Genomic DNA, 22,826 nt, shown 5'->3' on the forward strand with positions numbered 1-22,826 from the left:
TTGTCCAATGAGTGGAATAAAGTTGTCCAATGATTGGAATAAAGTTGTCACATAAGTGGAATAAAGTTGTCCAATGAGTGGAATAAAGTTGTCATATAAATGGAACAAAGTTGTCACATAAGTGGAACAAAGTTGTCACATGGCTTAAATACAATCCAAAAGAAAAAGGCAAAAGTTTCCATACATTATGTAGATGACATCAGGCAAATTATCAATCTTTGAGTATTGATTCACTGACTAGCCAATGTTCTTTGGTAACACTGACACACCTAAGAGCACGGGCTCAGTGTGTATGTATCGCCATACTAATGGAAGGCAAAGTTTACACAAGGCCACCAAAATAGCCCTAAAAGCTCCCTCAACCTCTATCGGCCATCAAAACCAGAATTACAGTGGAAAAATTCTTTGGAAGTTATTTCATTTTTAGTGTTCCACAATCCTCCGCAGACAAATCACTGGTGGGCTAGTAGCTCACTCCAGGGATTGCCTGCGGCAAGTTTCTAGCCTGGCTGCTACTGTTTTTTGCACACTGTAAATGTACCTGTTTTCTTTCGCCAGCAGTTCCATGCCCAGCTCCTTTAGCCACACCTCTTGACAACTCACGGACCAGCCCATGCTGAACCTTGACCCGGTTGGAATCCGTGGACTCAATTTTGTCCCCAGCGATGGTTCGTATTGTTAGCACTTTTGGAATAATACCTTGGAAGTCTTGTCCCGTTAAAACAGCATGATCGTCTGTAAAACAAAGAAATGTTTTCTTATTTTTAGAAATTTAGTATCTTAATATTAAAGGTGGATTCATAAACAATATGGAGTGTACTTTACTATTAAAAAGATTTTAGATTTCAGATTAGTAATACACGTAAATGTTGTCAGAATTAAATTTGTAGCTCTCAAACATTGTGATCCAATACAGAAACTTAAAAAAAAAAATCCTACAATTTGACGGCCGCCGTCATATAAGTGAAATATTCTTGAGTACGGCGTAAAACACCAATAAAATAAATGAAAAAAATTTAAACTTAAGGTACACTAATCATGTCAATGGATAAATCTTGAAAACAGCATTTTATTTCACTCAAATGTAAGTGATACTTAAATGGGTTGTCAAATTCAGGTGATTAAAGACAATTCATAATCTCCGAGTTATTAACTTCATTTAACTATGATTGAAATACCAGGTGTGTGAAACATGTATAAAACTGCATTCTTCAAGAATGTGAGGTCTTATGAGTGAGAATTTTAGCCGTGACTTACTCGTGGGTCCGGAGACTTCTCTTAACAGCTTTCCGTCAGCGTACACAGAATAGCCCTCCACCACCGTACCATTTGATGTCCCTGCCGGAGTTATCGTCACCGGCAACCAGGTCAAGAGTAATGTCCCTTCTTGAGGTCCAGCCTCAAGTTGAACATCCAATGGCGGATCGGGGATTCCTGGAAAAAAAAAGGTCAAAATTAATTATGTAATGCGAATAAAACTAATTATCTGCACATTACATGCAATTGTAGAGTTAATAATTCTTTACCATGCAAACTGACAATAATTTTTAACCATAATTCCTGTATTATTCCTAATTCCTTGGCATTCTCATCATCAAAACAACAGACTGTGCACTGCATAAAGTGACATGTACATTTACACATGGTACCCATTCACAAGGTGGGAAACTAACACAAAATATTGTCTTCACAATGGAACTTTTTTGCATTCATATTTTTTCTCCAGAGAAAACAGGAAACCGCAAAATACATACTAATGTGGAAATTCTTAGAACAAAACTGACAGTTTACCATCAGATTTACTTTCCAAGTAAATATATCAAACGCATACTTTCAATACACATGTGCTTCAAAATACTGAAGGGAATTCCTTATGATAAAACAGCCAAATAGAGATAAATTTCTTGGGCCGTTTCCTACCTCCGGCGAGAGTTGTGAACTCCAGTGAGGCTGTGAGGAGCTCTTGTTGTCGCCTGCTGGCCTCCACGCCACTGCTCAGATTCTTGGCCTGTATGGACACTTTGTGAAGAGTGGCTGGGGACAGGCCTTTGGGGAAAGGCAGAAACAAGGGCATTGGACATTCAGTTAAAACTTACTTGTTTTCTACATGATTTAATGTTATGTGATTGATTTATGTTATTTACCACCAAAAATATTAAATACCATTGGAAATGAATACTATACTTGACATCAAATTTTGCCCATGTCTACTATTAAGTTGACCATTTTAACTGATTTGGTTAGTTCCCCTGATCTTAGAAAAGTATTGTGAAGCTCTTGGAAAAGATTATGGTATTATATTAGAAAATGTAAGTTTCAACATCAGAAGTAATATTTTATGACTTTTATGTACCTCTAAAAAGTGTACTTTTTTTTTGAGAGTAAACCTTTAGGCCAAATATGGCTTGTCCATTTTGCATCATTCAGTACAATTTAAGTTTGAACAATTCTCCACTTTGCATTTTCCCAAACAAGAACAGAATATAATTATCTGCAACATTTACAGTTTCAAAAAAAAACATTTCATTAAATTTGGAATCACAACAGAAAAAGTGTCCCTCTGGAAATTTGTGTGAGAATTTTGACAAAGCAGACATACCAGAGAGTAGATGTGAGCAGACGCCTGGCTTCACCCTCCTCACCTCCTGACTATTGACATAGATCACATGATGATAGCTACTGTTGCCTGGCAACCAGGACAACAGAGCAGAATTGGCACTAATTTCAGAAACTTCTAATTTGCTAGGGGTGGGAATTGCATCTATAAGGAACAGAAAACAGGAAACACATTGATTTGATTTATTTATTTATTTATTTATATGACAGGTGTTTTAAGCCGTACTCAAGAATATTTCACTTATACGACGATGGCCAGCATTATTGTGGAGGGGAGGAAACCGGGCAAAGCCTGGGGGAAACCCACAACCATCTGCAGGTTGCTGACAGACCTTCCCATGTACAGCCGGAGAGAAAGGAAACACATTGATGCAAAAATTTTTGTACAATTATGGTAAACTGTAAATGAACAGAGATTTCAATTTATTTATTTACAAATGAAGAAGAAATAACTTTTCTTGAACTGAGATATTAGCTTGTAAAGGCCCCATCGCATGACAAAATCAGACAAGAAATTAGGCCAACAGGACATGACATAACACGACACGTGATCATATTTGTGTCGTGTCAGATAAGACAAGATATAAACTAATTACACATTATACATGTACCACAAAACTTGTACCAAAAACGCTGAAAACACAGAAGAAAATTCTCTGCCAGTTGTCAACAATTCCAAAAGCCGACCATGCATGCCAATACATAGTGTAGAGCCATGTTCTATATTTCATCTTGATGTGTATTGCATCGGCCTAATTTCTTGTTTCATCATGCTATGGGAGGTGGACTTACTTACAACAGACAATGCCTGCGAAATCTGAATAAAACCATCTCAGATTTCCCTAGGACACACACTGACCTTTTCCAAACAACATTGTACATTGAGCGTCAGCTGATTGGCCTTCACTGGTTACTGTCCTCACACTGACACGATGAATCTGCAGACATTAACATAAGGTAGTATAAGCTAAATAAGTGAAAATGTTCTCCTGATTGATTGACTTTGATTGATTGACTTATTCATCTGATTGGTGTTAAATGCTGCTCGGTCCCTGGAAGTTGAAAAACATGCTACAGCCGAAGCAGCAAAGATTCTACAGAAAAACAAATCAAACTATTTTGGCCTTTGGTCTTTCATCTGACATACTTAGTGTTTTCTTTGGTTTCAAGCTTACGTTGATTGTATCAGAGTTTTCCACTATGGCTTACCTAGTTTGTATCAATGTTTTCCTCTAAGGCTCATCTTGTTTGTATCAACGTTTTCCTCTAAGGTTTTAACTTGCTTGTATCAACGTTTTCCACTAAGGCTTACCTTGCTTGTATCTATCTTTTTCACTATTAAGGCTTACCTTGCTTGTATAAATGGTTTCCACTGAGGCTTATCAAGGTTGTACCAACATTTTCCACTAAGGCTTTAACTTGCATGTATTAACGTTTTCCACTATGGCTTACCTTGCTTGTATCAATGTTTTCCACTAAGGCTTACCTTGCTTGTATCAACATTTTCCACTAAGGCTTACCTTGCTTGTATCAACGTTTTCCACTAAGGCTTACCTTGCTTGTATCTATCATTTTAACTATTAAGGCTTACCTTGCTTGTATAAATGGTTTCCACTGAGGCTTTAACTTGCTTGTATCAACGTTTTCTACTAAGGCTTTATCTTGCTTGTATCAACGTTTTCCACTAAGGTTTACCTTGCTTGTATCAACGTTTTCCACTAAGGCTTATGTTTGTATCTATCATTTTACCTATTAAGGCTTACCTTGCTTGTATAAATGGTTTCCACTGAGGCTTTAACTTGCTTGTATCAACGTTTTCCACTGAGGCTTTAACTTGCTTGTATCAACGTTTTCTACTAAGGCTTTAACATGCTTGTATCAACGTTTTCCACTAAGGCTTTAACTTGCTTGTATCAACATTTTCCACTAAGGCTTACCTTGCTTGTATCAACATTTTCCACTATGGTTTACCTTGCTTGTATCAACGTTTTCCACTATGGCTTACCTTGCTTGTATCAACGTTTTCCACTATGGCTTACCTTGCTTGTATCAACATTTTCCACTAAGGCTTACCTTGCTTGTATCAACATTTTCCACTAAGGCTTACCTTGCTTGTATCAACGTTTTCCACTAAGGCTTACCTTACTTATATCTATCATTTTAACTATTAAGGCTTACCTTGCTTGTATAAATGGTTTCCACTGAGGCTTTAACTTGCTTGTATCAACGTTTTCCACTAAGGCTTTATCTTGCTTGTATCAACGTTTTCCAGTAAGGCTTTAACATGCTTGTATCAACGTTTTCCACTAAGGCAAACGTGCTTGTATCAACATTTTCCACTAAGGCTTACCTTGCTTGTATCAACGTTTTCCAATAAGGCTTTCGTCCTCTCCGTCCCTCGAATGGACGTTTTGAACTCCCCATCCAGGTAGACGTGGTAAGCCTGTATCTGGCTGGGCTTCAAGCCCTCAGGGGGTGACCAGCTGACCACCACACTACTGGTCAGCTGACGGTCAAGTTTTAACTTTACTGGGCATGGTATATCTGCATAGAGAAAATATAAAAACCAGTCAAAATTCACATCAGTATCACAAAGTGATACACTATACTATGGGAATGGTGAATTTGTCTGGCTCAAAGAATCATGCAAGACTAAACAAATGAAGGATGTGTAACTTATGGCATTCTTTAAGGACATGAATCAGGGAGCTGTCCTTACTTTTGCTATGTGTATCTACTTTTGTCTCTGTCAGAGAGTTGTCAGTGATGGACAGGGATAATGACTCATCCCCTTCCTCAGCCAATCGTCCCTCACTGTTAGCTTTGGTTGGTGTTTCTTGCTTCACAGCCACTGTGGATTCTGCAAAGGGGCGACATAAAAGTGAAAAAATTTAATTTTTTTGTTTATTTATTTGATTGGTGTTTTACGCCATATTCAAGAATATTTCACTTATACAACGGCGACCAGCATTATGGTGGGCGGAAAGTGGGCGGAGCCCAGAGGAAACCCACGACCATCCGCAGGCTGCTGACAGACCTTCTCACTTACGGACAGAGAGGAAGCCAGCCTGAGCTGGACTTGAACTCACAGCGACAGCATTGGTGAGAGGCTGGGTCATTACGCTGCGCTAGCGCGTTAACCAACTGAGCCCTGGAGGCCCCCGAAAGTGAAAAGAAAAAAAAAAAAAAAAAGAGAAGCTGAAATGCATTCCCCTGAAGTTGACAGCATAAAATGAAATACTTTCCCCCAAAGTCTGACAAGTGTTGAGGGTGAAATGCAGAACCATCAACTTCTGCCAAAACTATTCTCTGGGGAATATCCTGTTACGTAGTTTTAAAATCCGTTTTGAACAAGTTATATAATGGTAACATACATGTGTGATGTACTTCTGAGAGAACATTAAATTTAATTTACTCAAAACCAAACAACACAACAATTTAATAAAACAGCAATCAAGTGACTGTGCTATGTAAGATTTCCAAACGAAGTTGGAACCCTTGCAATTTTCCTTAAAAGTAGAAAGTAATTAAGAATGCTACCGAGACAACAATCTTAATCCATCAATGGCTAAGATGTGAAATAAAAACAAAAAGAAAAGCAACAAAAAAAAAACAGAATAAGGAAAATCAAAAGACCATCAAAGGAAAAGTTACTCACCAGCACTTTGTAAATCAGCTAGCACTTTTTCTGACTCGTCACTACTGTTAAAGTCAAGGTCATGTTGGAGGTTGTTGCCATAGGAACCATCATCTGAGTGATGACTGGCCATTGCCATGGCATTGTGAAACTCCTGCAAATCTTCATCTTTGAAACAGAAAAACAACAATTAAGAATAAAACCATTTCATTTCACGTTCATTATTAAATCATTTACCCTACTTTATTTTGTATGTAATTTACTGTGCTTGGATCTAATAGTTACAGTAACAGGATACTGGTTTGAGTGCTGCTTTTAACTGGCTTCTTCAGAGACTTTGTATCCCATGTTAAAATTAAAATATCTAAATTGTACTCAAAGAGAATATATGTTCATGAACATTTCATCAAAATAAGACAATGCATTTATATGAAACACTTATTCTATGGATATTAACATCTTATACTGTAATTCTTCAACCTTTTCTCATGTTTGCGAAGTGTTTATTTAAGCATATTCTGAAAGCATTATTCTTTGTAGGCTGTTAAAGTTATACTTTTTGTTAAGTAATGAAATTGGTCTATTAATCCAATCAGATAACAAATGTGCATAAATTGCATTGAAGGTTGTTCTTTCATACGCAAAAAAAATTGAGGAATTATGCTAGACAATAAATCAATCAATAAATCCAATTAATATTGTTTAATTGAAGCATGTACTACGTAGGATTATATCATTGCTTACAAAAACTTTATTACATGTACAGTTACCAAAGACAGGCTTCAAATATTTAAAATTATATTTTAAAATATTTGTGCAGTATTTTTTGTGGAAAAGTATGGATTTCAGTGCTGATAATTTAATCAACTAGAAAGAGATTTCTTCCTAAAGCCATGACCTCTGTGTAGTTGCACATACCTTGTCATTTATTTATACTACTTCTAAGTTCTCTCTCTCTCTCTCTCTGACTGACTGACTGACTGACTGACTGACTGACTGTGTGACTATGTGACTGACTGTGTGACTATGTGACTGACTGACTGACTGTCTGTCTGTCTGACTGACTGACTGACTGACTGACTGACTGACTGACTCTCTCTCACTCTCTCTATCTCCCTCCGACATTTTCCATTTACCTGCCACTTTTTCAATGAAGTTGGAGGGGACCAGCCCTCTTCTTCCATCAACAAGCTCTCCTTCAAAGAAACCATCCTAAAAAAAAATAGAAAAAAATAACATGCATAGATTTAACTACAAGCAGTGACGAGCAGCTGTGTAAGTCTGTCTTTGGTCTGTTTGCCAGTACGTCAACGATTTACCACCTTTCAATATGTGTAAATCACTTAACGAAGGACCTGAGAGTAAGACGGCATTGACTTCTCGCAGGATATGCTGTATTCAAGTCTATTTCACTTACACGACGGCAGCCAGCATTATGGGTGGGGGGTGGGGGTGGAGGGGGGGGGGGGGGGGCTGGGAAGATCCCAGGTGAAAAAAAAAAACAAACAAAAAAACAACCATCCACAGATTGCTGGCCAACCCTCCTGCGACTGACCGGACAGAAAACCAGGGTGAGCTCTAGAGATGAGCCAATACAATGGATAAATCAATTAGAATCAAACAAAATGTGTCACTTGAAAAAACGCTAACCTTCAGGTAAATACAGTAAGTCTCATGCTAGTCTCACCTCATCCATATCACCGTGTATGAGGATATAATCGCCCGCGTTCAATGGCAGCTCCGCGTCTGGGTTGTCATTGGGTGAGTAGTGGTAAGGGTCATAGCTATACTTAGCCACGTACACCTGTAACGGACCTTTACGCCCCGATATCCGCGAGTTTGGCGGGATCAGCCCGTTCTCCATCTTGTACGGACTCTGGAAAGTTAATTTGAATTTACCAATGACTGACTGGATGACTGACCATAGTATAAAGCCATTTCAACAATGAATGTGGAACGGTATGAATGCCGTTTATTTTTGAAAAAAAAGGACCCTATTACCCAATTACTGGTAGCACTATTTATACTGAGACTATAATAGGCCCATCCAATTACTGGTAGCACTATTTATACTGAGACTATAACAGGCCCACCCAATTACTGGTAGCACTATTTATACTGAGACTATAACAGGCCCACGCAATTAATGGTAGCACTATTTATACTGAGACTATAACAGGCCTACCCATTTACTGGTAGCTCTATTTATACTGAGACTATAATAGGCCTACCCATTTACTGGTAGCTCTATTTATACTGAGACTATAACAGGCCCATCCAATTACTGGTAGCACTATTTATACTGAGACTATAATAGGCCCATTCAATTACTGGTAGCACTATTAATACTGAGACTATAATAGGCCTACCCAATTACTGGTAGCACTATTTATACTGAGATTATAATAGGCCTACCCAATTACTGGTAGCACTATATATACTGAAACTAAAACAGGCCCACCCAATTACTGGTAGCACTATTTATACTGAGACTATAATACACCTACCTAATTACTGGTAGCACTATTTATACTGAGACTATATTTGTTTATTTTATTTATTTGATTGGTGTTTTATGCCATACTCAAGAATATTTCACTTATATGACGGTGGCCAGCATTATGGTGGGAGGAAACAGGGCAGAGCCCTTGGGAAACCCACGGCCATCCACAGTCCCACGTACGGCCAGAGAGGAAGCCAGCATAGCTGGACTTGAACTCACAGCGACAACATTGGTGGGAGGCTCCTTCGTCATTATGCTGCGCTAGCGCGCTAACTGACTGAGCCTATAATAGGCCCATCCAATTACTGGTAGCACTATTTATACTGAGACTATAATAGGCCCACCCTATTACTGGTAGCACTATTTATACTGAGACTATAACAGGCCCACCCAAATACTGGTATCACTATTTATACTGAGACTATAACAGGCCCACCCAATTACTGGTAGCACTATTTATACTGAAACTATGCACACTGACAGCACGAACACCACCAAGTCTGTGTGGAGGCACCTTCTTGCCAGAGGTACCAATAACTAGACTACAGACTCTCCTTTTTTTTTCATGGCATTACAGCTACTTCAAGCCCACCTTATTCCTGTTGCCACTATTACAAAAACGACAGAACCACCTACTGAAGGCACTATTACAAAGGCTGCAGGTTCATCTTATTACTGAAGGCACTATTGCTCAGACTACAGATCCAATTTATTACTGAGGGCCTTATTACAAAGACTATATATCCACATTATTACTGAACTCACCACTTAGACTATGAACCCATCTTATTACCTAATGCATTATTACAAAGACTACAGACCCACCTTATTACTGAAGGCACTATAATGTCCACTCATGAAGCTGGAGTTATCAGCTGAAATAAATCAACATGTCAAAAATTAAATCCAATAAGAAAAAAGTATAAAAAGAGCGATGGCATTTGAACTTCAAAGTGGCCACTGAGGGGTGCAGCATTCAAAGCATGGAAGTTTTAATTACGTGTACATGTAAACAACAATAAGTAAATATATACATAGAGCTTGTGAAGCAAAGACAGTCTCATAATTAAGATCTTTTAACTTTGAAATTTTGTCATTAAATATCATCTTAGTTTATGTATCTTTAATGACAATGTTGATGTTGAAAATGTATGCATTTTAGAAATTATTATAATATGCAGGCCGTATGTGGGAAAGTCTGCCAGCAACCTGCGGATGGTCGTGGGTTCCCCCCGGGCTCTGTCCGGTTTCCACCCACCATAATGCTGGCCGCTGTTGTATCAGTGAAATATTCTTGAGTATGGCGTAAAACACCAATCAGATAAACAAATAAATAAATTTAATATGCAATATTCATTAAAAAAATTTCATGCAAAACAATTTCAAAAACAGTCACACAAAAGCAGAAGAACATCTGAAAGTCATCACAGCAGTCCAGAAGATAATTTGAAAACACAAAACATGCAATAAGAGGAGATTTAAAAGAAAAAAACAGAGTCAGAACAGTTTGCAAATTTTGAAATATAACAGAAAACGGCATTTTTCAGTTTTCCAACAAAATGATCATATGTTACAGGCTAAAATCTAAAACAAGGCATTCATAGTCTTAACTGGAAACCAAGACCAACACATTTATAAACTTTTAACACATCTAAATTATATCAAAAACTTACATGTATAGTTTACACTGGGAGTGTTATGGGGTTAGTCTCATTACTGACGTTCAAAATTTGACAAATGATCTGTTTTATATTATACATTTTCAGAAAAACAAGAACCCCCCCTCCCCCCCTCCCCCCCACCAACAGTCATATTTTTGTTAAATGTGCCCAAACAAGTTAACAACCATACCTATCACCAATATTAAACTGACAAAACGGTGGGAAATAAAGATGCAGGGGGAATAACTCTAACAGGCAAAAAGTTTTGAATGAACTGGGGCAGGTGTTAAATGTAACATGCTCATCGTGTATACAATAATGAAAAGTGTTAGATGTAGCATGCTCATGAAATGAAAAGTCTCGAAGTGAAAATCGGTGATTTATTATATTACGATGGGAAAGTCAGTTTTAAGAAGACAAAGTAATAAACTCCAAGCCTGTGGTGTGAAAGGCTACATGTATCTTTAAAACAAGGGATATCACTTTATTTTCATTACTTTGCAAAAACTCAGTAGATGAATTAATCAGGATTAGTTGTATGTACATTTTATTTTGCAAACAGGCAAATAGTGAAATGTTATCCATGTCATGGCATGTTTAGTTTATAACAAGTTGCCAGGTCATAAGTTACCAAGTCAAAATAAATTGCCTGGTTATAACAAATTATCGGGTCATAACAAGTTGCTGGGTCATTATAAGTTATCGGATCACGGCAAGTTGCCGGGTCAAAGCAAGCTGCCAGGTCAAAGCAAGCTGCCAGGTCAAAGCAAGTTGCCGGGTCATAACAGGTTACTGAGTCATTACAGTTAAGTTACCGGGTCATAAAAGGCTACAGGTCAACAAGTTACTGAGTCAAAACAAGTTACCGGATAATAACAAACAGCGGATTTAAAACAAGTTGCTGGGTAATAAGTTGTAAAATAATAATAAGTTAAAAATAATAATAAGTAATAAGTTGTAAGGTGAGGAGGAATATAACTGAAAAAGGAGAGCAGAGAGTCCCGTCACCTTCAGACAAGGTACGAGTGATTTCGTCTTCAGATGGTGAGTCAGCAGCCTCTATTTCCCGTAATCTTTGAGAAATTGCCGAGAGCTCTGGGTCAGCCAAGAACTCCTGGGCAATGGACTCACGGTGAAATATCTCGGGCGTCAGTGGCAGTTCTAGATCCTCTATTTCTTCTTTCAAAGGGCTTCGATACTCATCTTCGTCCCCTTCTGAAAAGCCTGTAAGAGGCGTGGCAAAGGAAGAAAAAAAAAAGAGAAAAGAAGAAAATGCCAGTCACCGCAAAAGCATGCAGAATAAACGACAACAAGGAGCACAGAGTGGGCAAAATTTCTTCAATTCAACTTTCTCTCACTGAATATTTCAGGTGAATATTTCAAAATTCAGACTGTCTAAAGAAGGACATGTCAACGTTCTCTAAAAGCATGATACATGTATTTTCACACAAAAATTTCCATTTATATTTTCTCATACAATTTTGCACACCCTGGAATATATAAAGGAATTGGCCAAACATGCCCCAGAGAAAATATGTTCACAGAAGAGTTCCATTGAAAGGGAGATAATACAATTCACTAGCTGAATAGTTACGTATGTACAGGATTTGAAGACACAGGTATGAAAGGCTATACATAGAAAATTTCATTGCATCACACAGGGAGGAAAATGTGGGGGTTTTATAAATGTGAAAGAAAAAAGGAAAAAGACAGAAAAAGACAGCAGCAATAGAACCCACCTGTGTCTAGCGATTTTGCGGATTCTGCAAGGCGTGCGGATTTGGATCGGATTAAGTCGTCCTGAAGGTCTACAAAGGACAAAAAAAGTTGAAAGTTGAAATTTTTACAAGGACAAACAAATGCATTTTACTTGTTTGCCTAGCTGCTGTTTAACATCACTTTTACTGTTATTTCTGATGACCGCCAGACCGCCATAGTTAATTACTATGACAACAAAGACTCCTCCCCTTACCTGTCCTGTCAGATGGCAAGTGACCATTGGACAAGAATACTGATTACTGTTAATGAAACCTACCAATATTACTGTTACCATGACAACAAAGGCTCCTCCCTTTACCTGTGCTATCAGATGGCACTTGACCATTGGACAAGAATACTGATTACTGTTAACGAAACTTTTTCCATATTACTGTTACCATGACAACAAAGGCTCCTCCCTTTACCTGTCCTGTCAGATGGCACTTGACCATTGGTCAAGAATACTGATTACTGTTAACTAAACTTCATCTATATTACTGTTACCATGACAACAAAGGCTCCTCCCCTTACCTGTCCTGTCAGATGGCACTTGACCATTGGACAAGAATACTGATTACTGTTAATGAAATTTTATCCATAATACTGTTACCATGACAACAAAGGCTCCTCCACTTAGCTGTGCTGTCAGATGGCAGCTGACCATTGGACAAGAATACTGATTACTGTTAATGAAATTTTATCCATATTGCTATTACCATGACAACAAAGGCTCCTCCACTTAGCTGTGCTGTCAGATGGCAGCTGACCATTGGACAAGAATACTGATTACTGTTAATGAAATTTTATCCATATTACTGTTACCATGACAACAAAGGCTCCCCCCCTCCCCTTACCTGTGCTGTCAGATGGCAGCTGACCACTGGACAAGAATACTGATTACTGTTAATGAAATTTTATCCATATTACTGTTACCATGACAACAAAGGCTCCTCCACTTACCTGTGTTGTCAGATGGCAGCTGACCATTGGACAAGAATACTGATTACTGTTAATGAAAGTTTATCCATATTACTGTTACCATGACAACAAAGGCTCCTCCCTTTACCTGTGCTATCAGATGGCAGCTGACCATTGGACAAGAATACTGATTACTGTTAATGAAATTTTATCCATATTACTGTTACCATGACAACAAAGGCTCCCCCCCAACCTGTGCTGTCAGATGGCAGCTGACCATTGGACAAGAATACTGATTACTGTTAATGAAATTTTATCCATATTACTGTTACCATGACAACAAAGGCTCCCCCCCAACCTGTGCTGTCAGATGGCAGCTGACCATTGGACAAGAATACTGATTACTGTGAATGAAATTTTATCCATATTGCTATTACCATGACAACAAAGGCTCCTCCACTTACCTGTGCTGTCAGATGGCAGCTGACCATTGGACAAGAATACTGATTACTGTTAATGAAATTTTATCCATATCACTGTTACCATGACAACAAAGGCTCCTCCACTTACCCGTGTTGTCAGATGGCAGCTGACCATTGAACAAGAATACTAATTACTGTTAATGAAATTTTATCCATATTACTGTTACCATGACAACAAAGGCTCCTCCCCTTACCTGTGCTGTCAGATGGCAGCTGACCATTGGACAAGAATACTGATGATTCGTCGTCGTGATCCGTCTGGATGGCTATGGAGGAATTGCTGCTACATTTTGTTCTGTTCCGTTCTAACTCCAAAGATAAGATGTCTAGCTCAGCGGTCAGCCGTTCTAGTTTGGACTAGAGTCAAAGTGAGAGAGAGAAATCAATAAGTGATTAGGACTTTCAACTTCACGTGGGAACTATTCCAAGTGCACAGGAGTTACAGCAGAAGAAATATTCTGAAATCGACTGAATTATTCAGACATGAAGCATGCTTTTTACACATTCACATGAAAAACAGAAAAATACAGACAACATTACACACCATTCTATTTTTCTACTTTCTACAATGTACCTTGGTAGATATTTTAAGCCGCTTTCAACAAATCATGATAAATCATTGTCTTTTCCATTGTAAATGTACACACATCATGATAGACCATTGTCTTTTCCCTTGTAAATGTACACACATCATGATAGACCATTGTCTTTTCCCTTGTAAATGTACACAAATCACGATAGATCATTATTTTTTCCCTTGTAAATGTACACATATCAAGATAGATCATTGTCTTTCCCTTGTAAATGTAAACATATCATGATAGTCCGAAAGCCACCCTATCACCTAAATGAAACACAATGCCTATTACACCAGCCATGAAGTCCCACCCATTAACACCTAGCACACCTAAATTACATCAGTTGAAGTCCAGCTCATGCTGGTTTCCTCTCTGGCAGTACGTGGGAAGGTTTGCCAGCAACCTGCGGATGGTTGTGGGTTCCCTTGGCCTGGTTTCCTCCAATGCGGTCGCTGTGAGTTCAAGTCCAGCTCATGCTGGCTTCCTGACCGGCCGTAAGTGGGAAGGTCTACCAGCAACCTGCGGATGGTCATGGGTTTCCCCTGGGCTCTGCCCGCTTTTCTCCCACCATAATGCTGGCCACCGTCGTATAAGTGAAATATTCTTGAGTATGGCGTAAAACACCAATCACATAAATAAATAAATTTCATCAGCCAGGGCTTGACATTTATTCGAACAAATAAAGCCAATTTAGGAATTTTTACATTTTGGTCCACTTGATATTGAACACTGGTCTCTTGATCATGCCTTCTTCACCACACTCATTTCTCTATAAGAAGTTTTGATATTTCTCATTTCTCTATCAGAAGTAGAGATCTGAAATTTGATCAACATCAGTCGAGTGATATTCCAGTGGGTCATTTAGAAAACACACCTGAGATTCACTTAATTCTTCTTCAGTTTGTTTCTTCCATTCATTTTGAGCCTGAAAGCAATACAACAGTTACAAAAACCTATTAATACAGATTCTTTCACGATAGCTGACAATCATTAGCATTAATGCAAAATTTCCCCTGTAAATCATCACACTAATACTTAATGACTTAAAAAAATAGTAAAAGTATAAAGATCTGGGCCCACTTGCAGAAAACTTTGTAAGTCACATTCCTCGTAACTTTTTCCGTAAAAGACATTGTCCAGATTATAGCGCCATAAGATAATGCCATTTATGAGAAAAGTCACGAAAAATTACGTCACAAAGTTTTAACAAAGTGAGCCCAGGGTCCATTTCTCACATTCATCAAACTTGAGATTTAAGTCAAAAAATTTCAAACACAGCTACAATTAATAAGATTCGCGCATAATAGTTTCAAATTTGTACACTGATTGAACTTCTTTGGATCATTCTAATAATTATTTAATGTAATTCTTTGCGTTCATTTAACATAATTTGCAAAAAACTTATGGTCATAAACACCCACTTCAGAAAATAATTGCTTTTGTGGAATTTCTTGATAGGAAAAAAAAAAAAAGCACAAAAAACAAAACAACAAAAACACATTTTTCCGTTGCCTTTCATTTGAAGCACACATTATTTTTGACTTTGTTAGACTTTAGCAACCATAGTGTTTCTCACCTTCTGTAACATAGTCACCTCATCCTGCTTGTGTTTGAGCTGCGACAAGGCCGCTTTGTGTTCACTCTCCAGCTGATCATGCTGCTCTGCACATTCCCGCAAATGCTGATAAATAAATAAATAAATCTATAAATTCATCCAGCCATCCCTTACCTGAAGGTTTTTCACAAACAAAAAAAAGCCATCCCTTAACTGAACATTTTCTACACCAGCACAGCAAACAAAAAAGCTCAATTTTAATGCATATTACAACTTTTATACCGAATGACACATTAAATGAATGAATGATTACTGCGTCATGTCAGCCATAATATTTCGGTCAAAGAATAAAGAATCTGTGTACCATACATTAATATGCTTCACAGCTGGGTGCATCTGTTTTTGATGAATTTTTTTTATTTTTACAAAGAAATATATAATTTCATCAGATGAAATGGCTCAAATTCTGTTCTCAGAATGGTTTGAGATGTATACGCACTTCTTGCATTCTTTTGAGGTGTATAAGCACTTCTTACATTGTTATGAGGTGTAAAAGCACTTCTTACGTTATGAGGTGTATAAGCACTTCTTACATTGTTATGGGGTGTAAAAGCACTTATTACGTTGTTATGAGGTGTATAAGCACTTCTTGCATTCTTTTGAGGTGTACAAGCACTTCTTACATTGTTATGAGGTGTAAAAGCACTTCCTACATTGTTTTGAGGTGAATATATAAGCACTTCTTACATTGTCTTGAGGTGTGTATACATGTATATAAGCGCTTCTTACACGCTTTGTGGTGTACGCCTAAATGTATTTCTCATATATATTTCATGGAACTTGGAGAATTGTAAAAAAAAAAAATGACTAAAATTCAGAAAAACTTCAACACAATGCCCTCACACAACCCACCTTAAGGAGACTTTCGAGTTTGTCGACTTCGCTTTGAAGTTCAGTAGCCTCTTCCTTCGCCGCAGAGCACTCGGATTCTAATTTGTGGACTGTTTCCTGGAGCTCGGCAGCCTGTTCCTTGGCCGAGACGCACTCGTACTGTGACTCCGCGAGACTCTTCTGTAGACTCTGTACGTCTTCTTCAAACTGGAAAGACAGACACTTCACAGGTTAGTATGATTAAATGTTTCCTAGTTGAACCAGTATTGGACAGATCAAGCTATCTGGATTTGGACGTCAAACATGCATCACTGTAAGTCACCTAAAGTGGAGCTTCTGACAAAGAAATATTTGATTTTATGTCTTTTATGTGCTTCGGAAAGTGCATTTTTACTGGCCAAACTTTAGTCGAAATACAGTATATTACACAATGCCAGAATTGTGACATATGGATTTTCATGTTGATTTCACTTGTGGCATGTAATCTATACCTACATATTTTACACTTTAAATCATGGCAAAAATCCCTGTCATCAATGCATTTACGTGCAAATATTTTTTATGTGTATTGTAATTTGTGTCTGTTAATGTCAACAAAACACCAACACTGTTTCACAATTTCTGACTTGTTCAATTAAAATTTCATGTAATCCTTCAACCTATTCCCGTGTTTGCAAGGTGTATATTCAAGCATATTCTGAAGGCATTATTCTGTGTTGACTGCTAAAACTATACTTTTCATGAGGCCCTAAAATTGGCCAATCCAACCGGTGTAGTTTTATCCCCAAAATCAAATTAAAAATGTGTATAAATTGCACTGGAAGTTGTTCTTTCATATTCGAAAAGATTGAGAACTTAGGGTATCTCAAACTACAGATTATATAGCAGAGAACTGAGTGACGTTATTTTGAATGGCAGAAATGGGAGCTGACAGACAAAATGAACATGACCTCTTCACGACACCCTTTGACATTATAGGTCAAAGGTTAATTAGGATCAGCAATTCACTTGGTGTCATTAAACTTAAGTACGCTTTACATCGGACTAAACTGTGTATCCGAGTTTAATAATGTGAACAGCAAAATGAGAACAGATTGGACAATCATAATCAACTTTATGTCTAAAACACAGACATATTCCCTCAAATTTAAATAACTGACCTTAATTTTTGTCATTAATAGTGTGTCTTAAGTGTGAGAAAAGGCATACAGGAACATTACCAGCCAGTGCTAAAAAAAAATTGTCGGTGGCTATACTGATTGAAAAACAGGTTTCCATTGGTCAGTACTATATAGCCTTCATGAACTGAGGGTGCATTGAAGCTATGTTACTGCTATGAGATATGGGCATGGTCACCAGCCTGCCAAATATCTATATACCTTTATCCCGGCAAACAAATACCATTTCATAAGCTCACCACAGGGAAGCCACTGACATACCAGAGGCAGAATAATGGGGTGCCCTGACTGAGGGTGAAATATTAAGCCAAACAAACACATATTTCTAATTTTTGCCAGTAGCTGAAATGTAATGTTTACATACAAAAAAAAACATGCAGAAGTTGTAACTTAAGCATTTTTTATTGCAAAGTTAACAGTTCTACTACGTTTATCTTATACTAAAAGATTCTTATGTCCCACAGGCAAAAATACAATGTGCCTGGACAGAGAATAAGGGAGCTTAACAAGACTATGCAATTTGCAGCCTTGGGAACGCATATGCTAATCGCAGCTTTACAATGTGTACAGTACTGTATCCTTCCTAACCCAGCTGTCATGGATCCCACTGCATCATACTGCGGGAACTGTAGAGCACCCGCTTCCCCCAGAGGGTAAACACTCCAAATTGTGGACACTGTATCTCATGGTCAATGGAGACAGTTTCTAAAAGAAACCGGCGGCAATGTTTACATACCTCATGGACACCATGTTTGTACAATATCCCAGGCATCAATGTTTACCCAGCCACAAAGTCAAGAACAATGTATACAAGTTTACCTGGACAAGTGTGTCGCCTTGAATTACACCTCATTTTCACTATCAATACTGAGACAAACATGAGTATTGCCTTCATCTGTACCATTGCACAGAATATCTAACTGTAGACATTGGTTCAATATTTGTTGGCCAGTTAAAATGTTTATTACATGTAAATCAACTTAAATGTTCAGTGATAAATCAATACTGACACAGATATACACAATCGGTTCCTAGAGACTGGGAGAACTACCATGCAGGCTGAAGGCACATGAATGGCACGCCAATAGCTCACCTCTAGCCCACTTCTGACATCCCATTATAAATATCTTCCATCTACACCATTATATGTGTAGCCTTAATCTCATGAGGTAGTATAAATATTGAGCGAGTGAGTGAGTGAGTGCTTGGGGTTTAACGTCGTACTCAACAATTTTTCAGTCATATGACGACGAAGGAATCATTAGGGTGCATGCACGTGTAATGTGCCTCCTTGTTGCAGGACGGATTTCCACCGCTCTTTTATTTAGTGCTGCATCACTGAGACGACTTACCGAAGGCAAGTAAGCCGCCCCGCCCGAGCCATTATACTGATACGGGTCAACCAGTCGTTGCACTATCCCCTTCATGCTGAACGCCAAGCGAGGAAGTTAAAACTTCCTCTTTTAAAGTCTTAGGTGTGACTTGTAAAGGATTGATCCTGGATCTACCGGTCCCGATGTATAAATATTGATGTGGCCTATGTACTTATATGTATGACAACCAACTGCAATGTTATTTCAGCATTTCCTATTCATACTGCCCAGGAGCACCATGGGCAGGCAGGTGGTTTACTACTGGCATGCTACTGCACGCCCCTCCTGTGGAACTGAAAGCCTGGCATGCTCTGTAAACACCTGGTCATCAGAAATCTCTAAAGGCGAGACAAAATTAGGTTACAACAGCAAAATGGCAAACCAGGCACTAGCAGTACACCATCAACTCATGCTAGCAAAGGTCACCCTAACAACCAGCAAGACGACAAGGATTTCATTAAAACTTTGGCGGTATTGAGCATCCATCACGGGCAACCTTTTTGCTATCAAGGAAGCTGCAAGGTTCAGGGACAGGAAGCAAACAATGTCTGTCTCCAAGACAACAAAAGAGAAACGTCTTCCGCAAAAAGGGCGCATTGTAAAAGCTGACGGGAGAAAAGTCAAGCCCTATAAAAGCACCTTGGACTGCATGTGCTTTGTTAGACTGTCTGTAAGGCATATCACAATTATTCAGGGCTTATCAAGCAATGTTCAGCAAGTGTGAGGCTTTTAGGCACTTTACACCGGGTTGGCAAAATCCTGGATTGCTGAACTTAAAGAGACAGGAACTTGAATCTTTTTGGTTGGAATGTTACTGTAAAACTTTGAATGATGTAGGAATATTTAAATTAACTACATGTATAGATACGTCATGTCAAATAAGACAATCAGCATGTGATATGAAATACATCTGCTTCCACTTCTTTTTGAAACCTATCCTTGCAACTTCAATTCATTCAGAAAACCTGTACAGGAGAGATATCTAATATGGCTTTCCTGAAGCAACATCTGATACCATCTTCCCATCCAAAACTTTCAAAGCCATCATGAAACTTTCTACCCTAGCCATACATCTTTAATAAATACTTTAATTCTTCAATATACCACTGTGACCAATAATTTGGAACATTCTGAGAAATATGGGGCGTAGAGAAATAATCTTCACACTTTTACAAAGCTTGCACCTTTATTAACAAAAAGAATTGACATTTTTGGTGTCATTTCCACAATAATTGTGTGTATAAATTCCAGTGGAAAAAAGTGCTATAGAGATTGAAAAGGTTCTACAGTATTAACAAAAATTTTAAAAATGTTTTTATCAGACAGCTAGTCCCTGGTGGTATCTGGTACTAGAGAAAGTGCATGCAAACCAAATTTGAACAGTCACACTGAATTAGTTTCTGTGATACTGGTATTTTGCTTACAAGATTATGCCATACACACACTCCATTTGAAAAAAGGTGAGGAGGGGTTGGGCGGGGTTGGGTGGGGTTGGGTGTGGGGCAGTGTCAAAAATTGTAGCACCTAAATATTCTCAAATCAGTGGCCTTCACAATGAAGAGACATATGGTCTAACATAAGTTTGTTATTTCAGAAATGGTTATTTAATTCTGCTGGCGGACGTAACAGAATCGCTACCGCATGACATTAGCACCATGAGCGGGTCCCTAGTGGATAGACTTAATGAATATGCATTAGGTCTATTACATGACCTGAATTAGCAAGGGTCAGATGAACTGTTCATTTCTGTGATTTCTGCAACTCTCTTGAGACTGACTTATGAATATTCATGTAATGCTACAACAAGCCACAGTGGCCTAACAACCGATACATGCTTAAATGGTTAAAATGGCAGGGTCCATGTTTAATTTGGACGAAAATCTCCAAATGTCAGAAATACTTGTCATCTATTTGATTGCTGTTTGATGTGGCTCACCCAACATACATAACTGTGGATAACAGCTCGCGGTCTGTACTCCACAAAACCAGTTTTGACTGGTGTAACACAAATTTGAGTTAAACAGTAGTTATTAATTGGAAACACCACACCAGTTAATTATGTAACTATAAAATTTTATGTATCACCATTTGATCTTATTAACTCAAACAGCCATACTGTACATATCATATTGAAATTTCCAACATGACCAAGATTATATCTGCCTTTATAGTTTAAATAACAGGATGATAACTCCATGGACACTTTTCCTTCGAAGTCAAATTTCAATTCATAAAGGAGTGATTTCAGGGTGTTCAAAAGGGCAAGTAGCAGGCTACAGACAGCTGTCTACTACCGTGCCCGTAGCAGGCTGCAGACAGCTGTCTACTGCCGTCCCTGTAAAAGGCTGCAGACAGCTGTCTACTGCCGTCCCCGTAGCAGGCTGCAGACAGATGTCTACTGCCGTCCCTGTAGCAGGCTGCAGACAGATGTCTACTGCCGTCCCTGTAAAAGGCTGCAGACAGCTGTCTACTGCCGTCCCCGTAGCAGGCTGCAGACAGCTGTCTACTGCCGTCCCTCTTTGTAGCCGCCTACGTTGAATGTTCTTACTATTTAAACGAATGTTAATTGTGACATAACTGCTTTCAATTCAGCCCCCTACTTTTGAACTCTGACCTCCTCCAATTCTAAATGAAAACCCTGGATTTTTTGTTAATTTATAGTGTGAACATGGCATCAGCACTATTGTAGTAGAGGTATTCATGAAACGAGTATATTTGTTTGCTCATGCAGGGAGTGGCAGAAGTGAAGACTGCATCACCAAAAGATACCAAAACTACAGCAACAACACACACTTTACAACAAACCCATTTAAAACGACTGTAGTCGTTTGCTAATGCAGGGAGGGGCAGAAGTGAAGACTGCATCACCAAAAGCTACCAAAACTACAGCAACAACACACACTTTACAACAAACCCATTTAAAACGACTGTAGTTGTTCGCTAATGGAGGGAGTGGCAGAAGTGAAGACTGCATCACCAAAAGCTACCAAAACTACAGCAACAACACACACTTTACAACAAACCCATTTAAAACGACTGTAGTTGTTTGCTAATGCAGGGAGTGGCAGGAGTGAAGACTGCATCACCAAAAGCTACCAAAACTACAGCACCAACACACACTTTACAACAAACCCATTTAAAACAAAATCAATATATACATGTATACGTTTTGGTAGTTTTTATATTTTTTTTCTAAAAACCAAGTCCGTAGCCTTTGGAGTCAAAAGTTTCTGCTTTGTGGAATAGGTCCTGAACCAGAGGAACATTAAGAAAGACAAAAGACAAAACGATTGCACCCTAACTGTCAGGTATATGAGAAACCTCATCCAATGCAGTAATTGTACGATTCAACTGTGCCACTTCATCAGGTCATGTGTAATACAGATCCAGTTTAAGTGTAGGTGCCTTGAGGGAATGGGGTAGGTGGAAGGGTGGGGATTTTGTTAAGGCTGGGGATTTTGTTGAGGGTGGGGATTTTGGTTGGGGTGGTGTAGGGTGCACGCACAAGAATTATGTACAGTTGCATAAGATGTTAGCATAATGATAAAGTATGATCTCGCAATCAATTTTTAGCAATCAAAAGTCACGTGAAAGACAGGGCTGATGAGACATGGGGTCTCATTAAAAACTCATCTTAAAGCAACAATGAGACGCAACTTCTAAAAATATTTTTACA

At 38.5% G+C, this 22,826-nt stretch overlaps 1 protein-coding gene across 1 annotated transcript in view; it reads right to left on the reverse strand.

Moving 5' to 3' along the window:
* Positions 1-22,826, reverse strand: part of LOC135476910 (peripheral-type benzodiazepine receptor-associated protein 1-like) — a 152,548-nt gene that overhangs the window by 10,377 nt on the left and 119,345 nt on the right. Inside the window, exons 10-27 of the mRNA XM_064757055.1 lie at positions 16,621-16,806; positions 15,730-15,834; positions 15,028-15,078; positions 13,770-13,932; positions 12,157-12,225; positions 11,426-11,641; positions 9,582-9,631; positions 7,941-8,129; positions 7,390-7,465; positions 6,275-6,421; positions 5,336-5,476; positions 4,967-5,160; positions 3,476-3,554; positions 2,600-2,761; positions 1,859-2,046; positions 1,527-1,614; positions 1,258-1,434; positions 570-735 (exon numbers count right to left, since the gene is read on the reverse strand). Of these exons, the coding sequence (XP_064613125.1) occupies positions 570-735; positions 1,258-1,434; positions 1,527-1,614; positions 1,859-2,046; positions 2,600-2,761; positions 3,476-3,554; positions 4,967-5,160; positions 5,336-5,476; positions 6,275-6,421; positions 7,390-7,465; positions 7,941-8,129; positions 9,582-9,631; positions 11,426-11,641; positions 12,157-12,225; positions 13,770-13,932; positions 15,028-15,078; positions 15,730-15,834; positions 16,621-16,806 (2,447 nt within the window). The remainder of the gene's footprint in view (positions 1-569; positions 736-1,257; positions 1,435-1,526; positions 1,615-1,858; positions 2,047-2,599; positions 2,762-3,475; positions 3,555-4,966; positions 5,161-5,335; positions 5,477-6,274; positions 6,422-7,389; positions 7,466-7,940; positions 8,130-9,581; positions 9,632-11,425; positions 11,642-12,156; positions 12,226-13,769; positions 13,933-15,027; positions 15,079-15,729; positions 15,835-16,620; positions 16,807-22,826) is intronic.

The sequence above is a fragment of the Liolophura sinensis genome, chromosome 10, assembly GCF_032854445.1.
Source record: "Liolophura sinensis isolate JHLJ2023 chromosome 10, CUHK_Ljap_v2, whole genome shotgun sequence".
Classification (NCBI taxonomy): Eukaryota; Metazoa; Mollusca; class Polyplacophora; order Chitonida; family Chitonidae; genus Liolophura; species Liolophura sinensis.